This window comes from Pinus tabuliformis, chromosome J, assembly GCF_031772625.1.
Source record: "Pinus tabuliformis cultivar Carrire ecotype Pingquan chromosome J, CPIR1, whole genome shotgun sequence".
Lineage (NCBI taxonomy): Eukaryota > Viridiplantae > Streptophyta > Pinopsida > Pinales > Pinaceae > Pinus > Pinus tabuliformis.
In genome coordinates, this window is record NC_142295.1 from 1,615,026,765 (window position 1) to 1,615,043,568 (window position 16,804).

Genomic DNA, 16,804 nt, shown 5'->3' on the forward strand with positions numbered 1-16,804 from the left:
GCAGTTCCGGCAGTTCCTGTAGTTCCCGATAGTTCCGACTTCTGCCCTCTGGATCAGGGCAACGTTATCCCTTAGGATCTCTCCTCCTACTAAAACCCAAAGACAAGTAGAGAGGAAGAGATCCCAAGTGTGTTGAAATGACATGAAGGCCACCTCTATTTATACTAAAATGTTGAGCACAAGTGGGGTTTATTTGGTTGCTGCCCGACCTTGATGAATTGTCCCATAACACAAATAAATTCATATCTCCATGAATACTTATCGGAATCGGATGATATTTAGATCAATCCTACACCTCTCGATGAGAGGGATCCAAGAAAAATATCAGCTTCCATTAATAAAATGACCCACATGGAGTTTACTGTTTGGCCCTAGTTGCCAATTTTAACAATGAAATGTTCCCATCAAACTCTACTATTTGAAACTTGGTTGACTTTTTGACCACCAAGACCACTTTGCATTGGGAGTCATGCACTGGCTAGAGAAATGTGAATGTTGTCAAAAGTGACTGCTCTGATTTGAGTGTTGTCATGAGAAACCATCACGGCCAAGGTCACATCTAGACTTGATGGACTCTAACCATGTGGGATGACATAGGTGCACCTTGACACAGGATGGACTGGCCCATACACTAGTGATCACCCGTATAAACATAGGTTTCCGTAAAACCATGAGTACACAAGAGAGTTCACCGAAAGTCCTCCAGTCCGGTTGGGGACAAAAGTAACTTTAAGTGGAACTTCAAGGGATAGGGCATTGTCTAGACTCTAAACAAACAGCTGAATATAGACTCAATGACAAAGACACAGGTCTCGGATACCTAATACCTAATTTCACATGGTTTTTACATGGATTTTGACTTGTGATCTTGGGCTTACAATGGTGGTGAATGCTGCACTATTAAGTGTATGTACCCCTGCTGAAAGGCGGGGTAACAGGCACAAAACTTCGCAAGCGTCAACATAGCGATATGAAATTGCATAGAATTGGTAAGAAGGGTGAGTTAACTCAAGAAATGAAGTGGTATGGTGCACAGGTTCCACTAGCATTTTCAGACTTGTGAAGTTGATGGAGACCATCAATCCCTTAGTGGAGACGTTGGATTTGTTGGCAAACATTTGTTGAATCAACCTTGAGAAAATGGCTGAGTCATAAAGTGGAAGGTTTGATCTGGAAGGGTCAAGCAAACCCACAAAACAGATTGATGGAAGGTTTGATCTAAGAAGTGTCAAGCAAAGCCACAAAACAGATTGATGGAAGGTTTGATCTAAGAAGCGTCAAGCAAAGCCACAAAACAGATTGATGGAAGGTTTATCGAAGACTGACAAGGAAGAAATGCAAAATTGGTGTTGACCAGGAACCTCACTTTCACATTGACGAAGGATTGCAAAGCTGATGTTGTTGATGAACAAATTATGAGAACATGCAAGTTAACACTGGTGCAAGGATGTTCAAAGCTGTTGGTCCATGTTTCATGTTAACAGCAGAATGAATGTCGATGTTGATGCCACAATGTTTGGTCAACTAAATTGGCAAGCAGGTCAATGAATGACAAATCAATGGTTACAAGAAGTGGAACCCTCCATAACTAAATCTTACAGGATTAATATTTAAGGAGGAATGGGATTATAAGAAAGGGTTCTTGCGTTCCATGTAGTTCTGCATTTAAGGAGGAATTGGCCAGTCAGTGTCTATATGGTGCAGTTGCATTGCTCATCACTAGATTTTGTTCCATTGGAAATTTTGTCTCGACAACTGTGAGGGTTTAGCTGTAATTCTGTTCAGCAGCACCAAAGGTTGGGCTTGTCACCTTTGTAAAAGCTAACTTTGCTGTAACTCCTTTATATCACCCCTGAGGGTTTTCTCCAGTTGTAAAACTCCTTTTTGTGTTGTTATGTGATTGCTGTTGGTGCGTAACAGTAATTGGTAACATATTGGGTTTGCATATGATAATTGCTCCATGAGTGTTTTCCAGTTCATTTCGTATACTCTGTTCTTCGGCCTTGGTTTGCAGGATTGATGCTAGATAAAATTCCCAATTCAGCTTGTGTTTGATAAGTTGGTTTCAGTGGAACTGACCACAGGATTCATAACTGAGCTAGAAGGGTTGGTCCTTTTACGCATTGAACTCCTGAAAGGTCTTACCGAGTTGAACCCTTCACTCGTGTAATTTGTAAGACTTTTCAAGACTCTGAACAGCTATCTTTTTATGTATAAAGCAGCTCCCACCCCCATCAAGAATAATACTCAATGAAATACAACACGTTCCTGTGAGTCACATCTTCTATCTTCTAATTCCCAGACACAACATTCACACAGACCGCTGGACCAACTCACATCACCTATCAGAGATCTTCACACTCTTTTAGCAACCCTCCAACATGGAAAGATATGTCTCCTACACTGGTAGTCCACTGACTGACTTCATTGAGAACTTGGTTGTTGACTAGATCTTTCTGTCACTGATCACACGCGACTCTGATTGGCATTGGTTGCCATATCTTAGAAGGAATTTGGTCCTCGAAAAGCTTGAGTGAATCAACACCAAGCACCAAGCCCATACAGACTGGAAACAGAGCTTTCCAATATTTTGAATGAGCCTTCCCCTCAGCTATAGGACTGGACAGTCTGACATATCAGTCGTTCAAGTGCTCAACAAAGCCTTGAACTCTTGATTGAAGCTTTGTCTATTGCCTAGATAAGATACTAGTTGGGTCAAAGACTCAAAAATTTAAAAACATTTGTTAGTTAGAACCTAAAAGTGCTGACAGTTTTTGGTGGGCAGTAAGACGTGTGCCATTTGTTAGTACCTTAGGGCCAACCAGAAGAAACATTATTGCTGTCATTATAGGCAGTTTTTTTTTTATATATAGAGAGAGAAAGTTGGCCCCTGATATATTATTTTAAATGGTAGGGTACATAGTAAAGCTTTGGTGCCCAAGCATTTTGGTGACAAAACTGAATTGGTTGTTAGGTTATCTCCAACAACCAGTGCAAGGAGACACTGATAATTGCATCCACGGTTGACTATCCAACAGACTGCGCAGTTCAACAAAAGGTGGTAATTTATGTGATAGAAGATGAACAGGATTGCTGATGGTTTGCTGTGTGACCCCAGCTGTATCACTTGGACTCATCTTATTTTGTATATTGGATTGCTGCACTAATTTTTTCTATTGTAGAGCCATCACTTACCAGTACACTTTGCTTTTTTTTTTCTTGTGGACACTCATTGTTTCTCTTTGTACAAGGAGAAAAATAAGATGACAGAAATAATTTGCAGATAAACATCTCTTTAAATGGGGAGGTGTCTCCTAGGCTCAGGTCACTATTAAATGAATCACAGATAAACATTTATCTTCAGGTGGGCAGATGTCTCTGAGGCTTAGGCCACTATTGAACGATTGTTAATGGAAGTGTGTTTACTCTCACTCCCTCCCTCCAAATAAAATTATGAGATTGAGGGCTAGTGACAGTGTGGACAAACTTTTACAAATGATGATTGTATAAATCTTAAAGACATGACAACTTTGAAATTTGAAATGAAAATTAATTGCATGGGATGTTTTGCTGTGGTGGCATAATTGACATGGTGACTGTAATGGACTTTCACAGGTGAGGCTATATCAGGTGATGATGAGTTGCTAGCTGAAGTTAAACTGTCACCCAAACGAGATGAATGGATGACAACGCTCCCACCTGAAAGAAAGGTTGTTTTACTTTCTCTGATTTTAGAACATTTTGTGTTAATATGCTTTGCTTCCTGTGCCACACAAACGGCAACAGCTTTTTGAAGGCTGACATATATGTTGCCAATATTTGAGGATCTGCTGCATGGCTAATTCTTTTCGTTTTCTTTGTTTTTGTTTTTCACTTCAGCCTGGCCCAAGTATGCATTCAACATTTTTTAGCAAGTCTGAGAAACCTGAGCGAGGGGATACAAGTACTTGGACTGACACGCCATTGGAAAAAGCTCATAAAGCAAAGCAGCAGTACTGTCCTCAAACCTTTGGTTTCCTAACGTCAATATGCAGTTAAATACGTTCATTCTTTAATATTGCAATGACTATTTTTTTTGCAGTTATTTGCAGGCATACAATCAAGCAGCTCTGACTGCATTAGATGAGGATATTGGGTCCCTTGAAAAGGAACATTCTTCCGCTACAGCAGACCTGATGGATAAGTATAACAAGTCTAAGCGTTCTATGTCTCTTGTTGAGAAGCATAAACATGAGCAGAAGAAAAAGTCAAAAAAAGTGGAACAGTCAGAGAAGCAGCAAGAAGAAGAATGGTCAGGAAAGCATCCATGGAAGCCTTGGGACCGAGAGACTGATTTAACAGCTGGGCGGAAGTCTGTGAATTTTGATGCTAATAATTTCACAAAAGGGTTAACTTCAAGATTTTCTTCTGGAAGTGTAGAGAGGAATTTCTTGTAAGTTTAGTCTCTATTTTCATCAAGTGTCCGTTCAATTCCTTTGTTCATTATGTGGCTTGTACGTTTTTCCTTCAGCTGTTTCTCTGGATTCTGCCATAGCTGAATTGAACAGACACTCAAGTCATGCAGCAAGTTTATTGATCAGGATGGCTGATTTCTTTGTTTTATATGGAAGAAGAGGAATATGTGCGGTATTATCTAGAGTAATATTGGGTATCAGATGTCAATCGAAAAATATGGTGGGTTACCAACTGTCAAATAGAGTATAGCGTTCTAGTCACTTTCTAAAACTTAAACGATGAAAGGCGGTGTTCATATTTAAGTGGAACTTGTTTAAATTCACCTTATCTTTTAGCAGATGAGTACATCAGAAACATGAAGTGACAAGGGGTTTCTTTTCTCATAGCACATTGAAGTGACAAGTGTTTGAACCTTTGAAAAGGTGAACGAATTAATGTTTCACTATAAGTCATTTAAATTTGCTTGTATTTTTCAGCAGCTCTATATATGAGAATGGCCGTGCTCGAGGATTATCAGGCATATCGCGAAAGTACTGTTACCAAGATTTAACTTGTAATTTGATGTTGCAAAGATTGTCATCTCATAATGATAGTCATTTCGATCACACATTTATGACTGATTCAGGTTTCTCTCAGAAATTTCGAATTCCTCTTTTGCCTAATACAAAAATTTTGATTAAAAAACGTGCATGTCGTTACATGTTTTGTTTAATGGTAAAGCAAATTGCATACATTTGACGACACGCCTTTTTGAATTCGGAGGCTGCGACCGGTATTTCTGAATGTTTTTAATCATCTCTCCCCATTGATAGTAATCTAAAGAGGGAATCTTTGGATTCCATATGCATGTCTATGTAGTCCACATTCTCGGATGTAAATATAGTTAAAGGATTTATCAATATGAGGCAATTCTAAACCCGGAGAGAACATTTTGAAAATCTTAAGGTAGATGGCTATATGTTGTAACCTTTCACCAAAGCACTGATTGTCTTTATTCAAACTTCATCTTCATATTATGGTAACTGTGTGTTCCCTGAAAAATAATATTTTTTCAGCAAATTACGTCTCACTCAAAACGTGACAGGAATAATTGATACGCTCTGTACTTTTTGGATGTGCGTGATGCATTTCTCGTTTTGGATTAACGGGCAAATGGTAAGGAAAGGCTCTATTATTTAATCCTCTATTTTTCTTTCCTTTTTATTTTAAGAAGTTTGTTTCAGTTTTATTCATAGATAAAACTATATCTACATGTAGCCACCGCAAGCAAAAATCATCCATAATTACAAAAACAGCATTAAATTTCAGAAATCTCCTTAGACATTGTCTGAGAATATAGTGCTACATGGTAAAACAAAACCTAAGGTAATAAAAATCCAAACTTGAAGGGCATTAAGCAAAAATCTGTAATTACAAAAAACGCATTAAATTTCAGAAATCTCCTTAGACATTGTCTGAGAAGATACTGCTACATGGTAAAACAAAACCTAAGGTAATAAAAATCCAAACTTAAAGGGCATTAATAGAAATCACATAATCATAACCGAAACATTAATAGAAATATCATGTTCCAATTGACATTGGGCAGATAATCTTTATCATGGTCACGTTGTCTTCCATATCCCTGGTTATATATAGGGATGAATAATATATAGTGTAAATAACAATAAAAATTATTAATAATGAATTAACTAATAATTAGATAAAAATGATTAATTAACTAATAATTAGTAGTGAAGATACATGTTTCTAAGAACATGACAATGGTCAGAAGGTATCTGCATAAGGTATATAAGCAAGGCCTTACTTTCATTTGTAATTATCTCACTTGTATTCAAATATTTTTATATAATATATTATCCGTTCCATGACGAACATTCTTATATATAATTACTTGTTCTACAATGGATGTCTTTGTCTTCGAAGTGTCCTGAAGATTATTGTGAAGTACGAAAAAAGAAGAAGAAGAAAAATAAAAAAAATGAGAAAAAATATATAATATTAAAAAAAAGGTTAAAAAATTATTATATCTGTATAAAAAATAATGTTAAAAAAAAGGGAGAGAAAAAAATATTAAAAAAAGAGAAAAAATATAAATTAACAAATTTATAGTGAAATAAAAAAAATAAAAGAAAAAATTAAACTTTATTTAAAAAAAACAAATCCAAAATAGGAAAAAAAATCATTGCAGCTGCCACCACTGTCAGGTATGTGCAGAACAATAGTCATAGTTGGTCCGCATAGTTTAGTCATAGTTGGTCCACATAGTTTTCACAACCAATGCACAAACAACAATTGCCTGTTGCCACAATTGCCATGCCACACAACTGCCATTGTGCTGAAAATTATTCCGCTGCATACTACCGCCTTGTACATTGTTGCCACAAGGGTACTCTACCATTATTCCCAAGTAGCACACCAATGCTTTGCTCACAACAACCATTGACTTGCTGAAAGACCACCACATCATACTCCACCTATACGTTAAAGAATTCTTCTCAATTCCTTATTGTGGAGATTTATTCGTAAAGGCATCTGTTTAACCAAGTCTTACATTGCCAAACGTTGTTTGAGGGAAGATTAAAATGGGTTTGGCTAGAAAATTCCACCATTTATAAAGATTTAATGATAAAATTGACCAAAAGGAAACGAGTTCTATCACTTTGGTCAACACTGATACTGAACTCTTCATGGTACAAGAGGTAGAGATGGGTATCAATAAGTTGGGTGTTGGAAAAGTAAAAGACTTCGCTGAACTCCAAGCAGAATATCTAAAGTGGGGCTCAAATATTCTTGCACCTCACATTACAAAAATCTTTAACATCATACAATAAGGGCTCCCCACAGATTGGACAACTAGTATGGCCATATCTCTTTTCAAGAGCAATGACGTCAATAATCCCTCCAATTATAGGACCATCATGATAAACCCTTTGTTTGCAAAGCTATTTGGAAGCATGCTAGAAAACAAAATTAGAGAGTGGGTAGAAGAAAGAGATAAACGTGCTAAAGGGAAAGCAGGTATTAGACCTAAACATTCCACAATTGATCATTGTATAACTTTAAGGCACATCATTGAAAAAGTTTGGGAGAAAAAGGAAGAATTTTTTTGTTGCTTTGTTGATTTCAGAAAAGCGTTTGACTTGGTTCCTAGGAATAAGCGTTGGCACAGAATGGAGGAACTTGGGGTTCCTAAACATTTGAGAGCCACTGTGCATAGGCTATATGAAGAGGTGAAAGTTAAAATTACAACTTCAGCAGGGATTTCTGAAAGTTTTAGAAGTGATATCGGGGTCGAGCATGGTTGCCCACTATCTCCTACCCTTTTTGGTTTATATATCGACAAGTTTGAGGAGTGGTTAAATTCGCAAGGGGGTGATGATATCTATTTGGGCAAGTTTGTTATAAGGCTTCTTTTGTATGCAGATGACCTTATTCTGACTGCCAAATCGACTCTTGGTTTGCAAGAGCACTTACTACCCCTTGAGCATTTTTATGGAAGTGTGGGGATGCAAGTCAATATCAACAAAACAAAAGTAGTGGTCTTCTCTAAGAAAAGAAAACATAACCAACGCAAGTTCTACTTTGAAGACAACATTCTGGAAGAAGTTGTGGATTACAAATACTTCGAAATTGACTTCAACAAAAAACTAAGCTGGAATGGCTATAGAAAGAAAAGAACTTTGGGGGCTTGGAAAACATTTTATGCTTTTCAAAATAGGTGTAGAGAGGCAGAGTTATGGGACTGGAAAACCACTCAAACTCTTTTTGGGCTTCTAGTGATTCTGATAATTCTCTATGTGGTTGTGAACTATGGGCCAACAATACATCCGACATGCAGTGGAGACAAATTGAGAAAATTCAGAAGCGTTTGATTATGTTGGACACCTAATCCTAATGGGTTAGTGTGGAAGCTGAATAGACTAAGTAGTCCAAGAGACCTTGGGTAGTGAAACCCAACGGTCACAACAGTGTACTATAAATGTATATCAGTTGTTAATAAAAAAATGTACTCACATGATTTATCTTTCCTATTTTATGTTTCCCATGTGTGTTTAACATGGTATCAGAGCAGGCGTATTCCTGCCCTGCATAACTAATTTGAGCCATTGTTTTGTGGCCATTGTAAATCTGAGCGCTTCTCCTTATCAGTTTTGTGCCTTTCTAAACTGCTTCACTGAAACTTCGGTTCTTTTCTGCATTGGATGCTCCTGTACCTGAAAATCTGGTTGTTCTCTCTCCTGAGCTACCCAACGGCACAACTGTGCAGCAGCTGTCATCTTCCATAACCGCCCCTGCATGAAATCATTTGCTGTCCAAGCCGTTTCCTCAAGCTACGCCTACTTTAACGCTCTGAAATCTGCGCCTACTCCCTGGCTCCAGTGGATTCTGGAAACGCTCTCTGCCTCTGTCGTTCTGGCCACTGACATGCTGCGACTGTTCGACCTGCCTGTTGTGATCACAACGTTTGTGTCGTTGAAGATCATAGTTTCAACAAAATCAGGCAATCGTTTTGAGGGAGCTGAATACCCAAAGGCGCCTGTTGTCTAAGCACCAGAGTATGCCCTTGCGTTTTACAACGTTCATCGTTGTAAACTCCTCGGCCGTCAGAATTCCCTCCTGAATTTGTTCAACTGCGTCGTCGACTCGAAGATCATCGTAAGGGCTTCTAAACTTGATCGCAATTGAGTCCTGTGTAAACCTAAGGTCCTCTGGCTTTACCGTGAGCTGCGCCATTCTTGTGTGGTATTTAAAGCCCAGCACTTTCATTTTTTAAAAGAGGATTTCAATAGAGGAAGTATGCGGTGAGTGAAATTGAATATGATATCGACTGATTTGCTTGCGCCGTGGGTACCAGTGCATTCATGGCTCAGGGTGGATATTGTGGTTTGCTCTCACACTAGTTATTCTACGTATTATTGGAAACGACAGTCTTTCCATCGCTAGTTCTCATAAGTCTTTACCGTTTTTACCTTAGAGTCCGACGGTGGATTGTTATCTACAGTTTGTTTGGTTGCAGAATTGGTATTAGAACACCATTACCATCAACGTCTGCCTCTCTGAGTTCGTGACAGCAGCAATTTCTGTTTGTAGATGTCAGGACGGTTGCCGAGCGGGGGGAAGCCTTCTTCTTGGTCTTCAAAATCGACGGCAGTACTCAAGTGTGACCCGGGTTCGTTCCCCGGCAACGGCTATTGACGTTTTGCCTTCCTGCGAACGCCTGTTCAATTGCCATCGACGCAGTGAAGAATTCGAATTCTGCGCTAGAATCGAATAACGAACGTGGCCGCAGCGGAAATTTTGATGTGAAAAACTAAGATTGGATGCTCCATGGGGAAGACCACACGATAAGAGAGCTTTTTGTATCACCCAAGTTGTTCAATGTATTTGAAGCGCTTCAAGTGGATAACAAGAATACGAGGAGGGATCTTAATTTTCATTCTTTTTTGTGCTTCTTGCAAACTGCAACACTTGTCACAAAAGAATGGGGTTGGTAGGCATGTCTGAACCGTCTACCTCGTCTGGGATAGTGAAAACCTGATGCCATACGTTTCATCACCTATCGAACGACAGTGAAAGTAGAATGTTCCGTCGTAAGAAACAGGTTTATCGTACACTCTAAAATCGTCCGAAATGTATCCCACGATATTCCATCTCTTCCGGGAAGGTTCGTAAATTTGCACCATCCGAGGTCCGATCAGATTTACAACGACAACTCTGTACGAAGCGTCAGAGTTGTTAATCTTATCGAGAACGTTGAAGCCAAAGTTTAGAGCGGGAATATCAACAAACGCTTTTGTATAAGGGTTGCAGATCCTTCCGTCTAAGGAATTTTTTCCGGTGGCCAAGATGAGTCCTGGAATGGACTGGTGGCAATAAAACCTACAGGGTATCCCCGTCCAGTCCTCCATGAAAGAAAGCGTGAAGCAGGAGTTAATCCAGGTGCGTGTGTAGAAACAGAATGTCATCCATGGCATTTCCGGACCATCACCGCACAATACAAGCCGTGGCTGCTTCCGGGTGAGAGACACCTCGGCCCACATTGATAGGAAATCATTCGAGGAAAGCAAGTCGTTCCATTGCTTGCAAACCAGGCGATACCTATACACATACTCCACAGGCAGCCGAGCAAATATCTCCATTTCAACGTCAGGTGGTGCTACGTTGAACCATGAAACGATTTCAGCTGTGTTCTGCATGTCCATATCTATAACAGAACAGATGTGAAGATTTCTGAATGCCTGCCTCACAAATTGAATATATTTTCTGTCTTATCTTGCAAACCTGAAAAACTTGTCACAAAAGAACTTGTCGTCAGCATTAAGCATGTACAACTTGTTTCATTTGTAAGTGTTCCCTGAAATATTTTATGAACCCAGCTGAGAACAGATGGCATCTGGCTCCAAGAAGGTAGTGTTGTAGATTGACAGAAATTAAAAACAAGGCACTGAAAATACCAGTTGCGCCTTGTGGGCGAGGAAGGATTAGCTCCAGTTGAGGTTCTCATGAACAGGACATGAATTCAATTTTTTAAACAGGTTGAGGTAGTATTTATTTATGTCTTTACATGCACCATTTTGCATTGGGAATCTACCTTTTGAGTTTCTCCTCAACAGTTTAAGCTCACTATTTTTAGCCAAATTTTTAAGTGGTATATGTTGAAAGTTGGTCTTAACGGTTGCTCCAAAGCCTACCATTAAGGCTTGATATTGTTTGTAGAAGAAGATATTGCATAATTGCTCACATTCTTTATTTGCCCACTGCTAAGAAAAATGGCTAAGCTTGAAAGAATATTAGAGTTATTGAGAACTCTAATCGTATCCACTGCTGACAGCGCAATCATAATCAATAAAGACATTATTGCTGACATTCAAAAATGTATACAAAATGCACAAGAAAAGATAGAGTTTTTGCAGCTTGAGACAAAGCTACAGCAGGAAGAATTACACAAGTGGAGTCATCATTCTGAACCTGTTTCTGTTCAGAAGATTGAAACAGACTCCCATAAACAGCAAGACAATAATGTTACAGTTCATTCAAATAAAGCAGCAATTGTACATGCAGATGCAGAAACTCAGTCTGCACTTCCCAAGCCCATCATCAGACCTTGGGAACAGCTTGTCCACAACAAGCATAGAACTAGTCTTGGATATGACAAGGACTTGTCCTTTCATATTCCAGACTACGCCAAGCCCATTCAATTTCAGAGTGCCAGATTCATTCATGACAGTTCACTTGCTCCTCATGACAGTTCAGCTTCAGCTGTTCCAGATTTTTCCCCTCTTCCACAGCAACAACAACAACAACAACAACAGATCATGAAATGCCAACACTGTGACCGAGTTGGCCATTTGAAAGATCACTGTTTTGATCTTCATCCATGTAAGCACTGTCATAAAACCAGTCATTCTTCACACAGATGCTTCAGAAATAAACATCCTGCAAGAACAAAGATTCATCTTGGATGGATCGCTTCTTGGCAATGGGCATCAATAGCCAAGAAGATATTCCAAACACATGTCAGAACCTGTTCCAGAATATTGAACAGTCTTGCAGTTGAGTTTTCTCCATCTTCTCACCTTGTATCTGACAGGGGGGGAAATGATGGTCATCTACAAGCTTCAAAGCCACATCAAGCGAGCCTGAGCCACAACCTGCCACACCAGTTTCAGAGTTGTAGCCAGAGACAAAGATGCCTGAACATGCCTTCAGTTGGCAATCTGGGACACTTCCTCTAGCAGAAGACTTCAGCTTCTTGCCAGTTTTGGAAGAGTTCCAGGAACACAATTGAGAACACTTCCTCTAGCAGAAGACTTCAGCTTCTTGCCAGTTTTGGAAGAGTTCCAGGAATTGCATTAAGCATTCTAGAGTTGTTGGTCATCCTTAAACCATCACAGGTTGAGACTTCCCTTTTTAGGTTGAAGTTTTACCTTTTATGCGGGGTGAGACCTCCCTTTTATGGTTGAAGGTTTCCCTCTTTAAAACAATAGGATCACTTCCTCTAGCAGAAAACTTCAGTTTCTTGCCAGTTTTGGAAGAGTTCCGGGAACTGCACTAAGCATTCCAGTGTTGGTGGTCATCCTTAAACCACCACCCTTTATACCAACATTTCATAGAGCACATTCAGCCTAGTGCTGCCATGCATTTTTTGCACATTTTGTATTACAGCTCTCTTCTTGGACTCATACATAACCCTTCGGATTAAGGGGGGGAATGTTGGACACCTAATCCTAATGGGTTAGTGTGGAAGCTGAATAGACTAAGTAGTCCAAAAGACCTTGGGTAGTGAAACCCAACGGTCACAACAGTGTACTATAAATGTATATCAGTTGTTAATAAAAAAATGTACTCACATGATTAAAAGTGCAGTTCCTTATGATATCTTGTTAAATGAAACAGGGAATGCTCCTATTGACGCAATTGCTATGGTGCATAAGGTATTTAAAAAAAATTGGGCAAATGGAAGAGGGTAGATGACCTAAGGTTGTCTTTAATGATAAATTGTGCAAGAGCAAAAAAACTTGGATGCAACAAAATAACAAATGGTTTAGTAAATGGGGTATTTGCTTGAACGCGTGTCCCATAAACAACAAAGAGATAAAAGCTTTTGTTATGGAAAAGTTCCACAAGCGTACTTGGGATAAGGAGTTGGGAAGAAAGAAAAATTACTATATTGAAGTGTTTAATCCCACGCAGTCATCAACCAAAAGCATACATAGAGGCCAATATCTCTTGGAGAGCCGAAATTCTTATTTCTCAATTAAGGACTAATTCTCATCAACTACGTTGTGAAACAGAGCGTTGGAAAATGCCAAAGGAAGTGTGGGAAGAAAGAGTATGCATTTTTTGTTCTTCCGGAAAAGTGGAAATAGAAAAACATTTAATTTTAGAATGTGAGGCCTTCAAAGACAATAGGGAAAGTTATGCAAATATGCTGGCAGCTAGCCCTTGGGATAATCTATTTAGTGAGGGGTTCGTCAAGAAGTGGGAGTATTTATTTTGAAGCTTCACAGAAAAAGGGCCGAATACATCAAGCAGATGAAAAAGCAATCTGTCCCATACGCTATCTTTAGCCTCATGTACGTTAAAATAATTTCTTTCTTCTTCTTTCTTTCTAAATAATAACAATAAAATATATTAAATCAACCTACAAGAAAGAAGGAAATACTTGTTAAAAAGTGTTTTTCTTTGAGAATTATACAAAGTCTAAATTATTATAAGAGGTTGATTAGAATAAGGTTATTTTATAATGGAATATGAGGTTGATTAGATTAAGGCTATTTTATAAAAGAATATATACAAGATATTAAAGGGAAAAAATATTATTTTAGTTTAGAGGACCAATATTAGAAAGGAACTAAGCCATGTAAAACTAAAGATAAGCAAATACAATTAAGGAAGGATTATTTAGTTATGCTTTTGTTTCACAAGTTTTTAGTATAAATTATTAAGCGAATAATTAAAAATAAAAAATATTTAGAAAATGAAATAATAAAGAAATACTATATTATTAAAAAAAACAATAAATAGATTATTTAGTTATACTTTCGTTTCACAAGTTTTTAGTATAAATTATTAAGCGAACAATTAAAAATAAAAAATATTTAGAAAATGATATAATAAAGAAATACTATATTATTAAAAAAATAAAAAATAAAAGGTATTGAAATACACATTTGGAAGGGAAAAAATTCAGAAGGGTTTGAAGTTCTATGACAAAGTTTAAAATGGGTAAAATCTTATTGTTCCATTACCAAGTCAATACTTAGGGTCCATTTGAAGTATAAAATACACATTAAATGAAAAATTCAAAGAGTTTTTCTTTTGAAAAATAGTGATATATATTATGTAGACTTCATATAAAATTTATATATACTTAAAGTGGTTACTTTTAAAACTCGGAATTCATCAACGAACATAAAGGAAGTCAATTTTTGGAGGAATTCAAAAATGATGAAGGAAGAAAAAATGGAGATCAGTGATGGAATATTTCTTAAACCTTTTATGATGTGTGTTAACGCATTATTTAAAATCAAAGGATCACTTGCAGGAAGAGACCGTATAATCTCTATCAATCATACTCAGGATAGAAATTATGTTAGTACCGAACGTGTTAGCTATTTAGTATTTCCTGAATCAAACATGATTGAAATGATGGATCCGATGAATAATAAACAATATAACATAAACAATTTACAAATGCATTGGAGACTATATTTTTGTCTCACAATTCATCGTTAAAACCTTATTTTGCGACAATAGTGATATAATTCTAGGTTTGCCCTCACTAGGGTCCTTTATCCTAAATATGAAAATGAAGTTTTTGACATTTTTCCACAAAAATAAAATAATAATGTTAGAAGACGTTACCTTGAAGCAAGATTCAGTGACACCAGAAGACATATAAGATATCTCAAAAAAATTGTTCAATAAAGTAAAAAAATGATACAAAATATGCAAACGAAAGTTGACAAAATCATTGTTGACAAAAACAAAGAAATTACTCGTCTTAAAAACCATAGTGAAAAATTACTAATACAAATTAAGAAGCTTAAGAAGGACAAGAAGTCATTAGAAAACAAGGTACAATAACTTATTGAGAAGGAAACGTCAAAATCTTCAAATGAAGAAATTCAAGTTTAAGAGAATGGAATGAATACCGATTCAATGAATATCACAACTCAAGAATAAAACAAACCAGTTAAAGAAAAGACACACTTAGATGTTGCAGTTCAGATGATGAACATTCCAAGTGAAGGTTCTGTAACCAACTCAACAACATTGTCCCCTGAACTAAATCAGAATATTGTCACACACATGATTAAGGAAAGACAAGCCAAAAGAACTCCTTATCTACATCTGAATCACAAGAACAAAGATCTCAATCAATCTACGAATTTGTATCACTTAGAACATAAACAACAAACTTATGTTCAACAAAACACTGGAGTTTGCATAATTTTGTCCAGTGATAATAGTTCATTGCAAGTTTCTAGTGACCAGAATATTCCACAGAAGATTGATTTAGGATGGTCAGGTCCATTCTCAGTTTGACAATTTTGTTTATTACTCAGAGGATCACATCAACTTATATCAATGAGGATGAAATTTCCGAGACGAAAAGACATTCAAAACAGAAAAAGAGATCAAGCCTTTTGATCAGTAAGCTTTGAAGAGGAAGGAAATGTTATGAATAATATATATATATATATATATATATATATATATATATATATATATATATATATATATATATATATATATTACAAATAATGTAAATAACAATAATAATGATTAATGATTAATTAACCAATAATTAGTAGCGAATAGGCATGTTTCTAAGGACATGATTGTTTATGAAGAGGTACCTACCCAGGGTATATAAGCAGACCTTCACCCTCATTTGTAATCATCTGACTTGTATTAAATAATCTTATGTAATATATTATCTGTTCTATGATGTACATTCTTATATACCAGATTTTTTGAGTATTTTGTTGCATAAATGAACTTTGTCCATTACATATATTTTTGACTTGGGTACATTAACGTCCTTGCAATGATTTCTCACTCTTCTCACCATTGGAACTAGCCAACAAAACTGTACATAACTTATTATTTAGAGGCCAAGTTGGAGAGATGCAAAGGTAGCTATGGCAATGCATAAGAAATTCACTCATAGGTTGATGATTAGGAAACCATGCCCAACTACCTCTATGATGGGGTTGTGGAGATTTTGTAGAAAGCACTAGAAAATTGTGATGGGGTTTTTGACTCTATAATTTCATCACATTCTAGAAGTTGGCACAAATGATCCATACTCAACTCCAATTTATGCACTTGAACAATAACTTGTGCAATAATCTATAGAGATTAATGCATATTGTAATTCCTTCAACCCAAGGAAATATATTAACAAGTGTTTGATAAAACAAAATGTTGTTTCTATTGATCCTTTTTCTTGTTTTGGAGTTTGCATGGGGTTTCATGATAAGAAAACATATCATCATGTGGTACTGGATAATGTGGTTTTCTCTTTTTAGTGAAGGGGCATTCATTTTGACCAATGGATAGATGTTGGAATCTTGATAAGGTGGTGGGGCCTATTTGGTACTGGATAATTTGGTTCTCTTTTTAGTGAATGGGTATTCATTTTCCAAGTTGATAGATGCTCGAATCTTGATAGGATGGTGGGGCCTATTTTCTAGTGAAAGGTTATTCATTTTGACTAGGTTGGTAGGTGTTTGAAATTATTGTAGGATGATTGGGCCATTTGTTATATGTGCAAAGGGAGTTAGGGCTATCCACTGCCCTTCTCATTAAGGCTAGGTAAAGTAACAAAACATAT

General features: G+C 37.1%; 2 protein-coding genes across 2 annotated transcripts in view; one reads left to right on the forward strand and one right to left on the reverse strand.

Moving 5' to 3' along the window:
- The window catches only part of LOC149233668 (uncharacterized), a 241,748-nt gene extending 236,813 nt beyond the window's left edge, over window positions 1-4,935 (forward strand). Inside the window, exons 10-12 of the mRNA XM_089382253.1 lie at window positions 3,616-3,710; window positions 3,880-3,992; window positions 4,082-4,935. Coding sequence (XP_089238379.1) covers window positions 3,616-3,710; window positions 3,880-3,992; window positions 4,082-4,436 — 563 coding nt within the window. The 3' untranslated portion in view covers window positions 4,437-4,935. The remainder of the gene's footprint in view (window positions 1-3,615; window positions 3,711-3,879; window positions 3,993-4,081) is intronic.
- Window positions 4,936-9,968: 5,033 nt separating this feature from the next.
- On the reverse strand, window positions 9,969-10,661 carry LOC149233669 (F-box/kelch-repeat protein At5g15710-like). The gene has a single exon (XM_089382254.1). The coding sequence runs from the start codon at window positions 10,659-10,661 to the stop codon at window positions 9,969-9,971; it is 693 nt and encodes a 230-aa protein (XP_089238380.1).
- Between the last annotated feature and the right edge of the window lie 6,143 nt (window positions 10,662-16,804).

Bases quoted from the DNA above. Each gene is read 5' to 3' on its own strand.
- LOC149233669 (XM_089382254.1), bottom strand. From the start codon at position 10,661: ATGGACATGCAGAACACAGCTGAAATCGTTTCATGGTTCAACGTAGCA.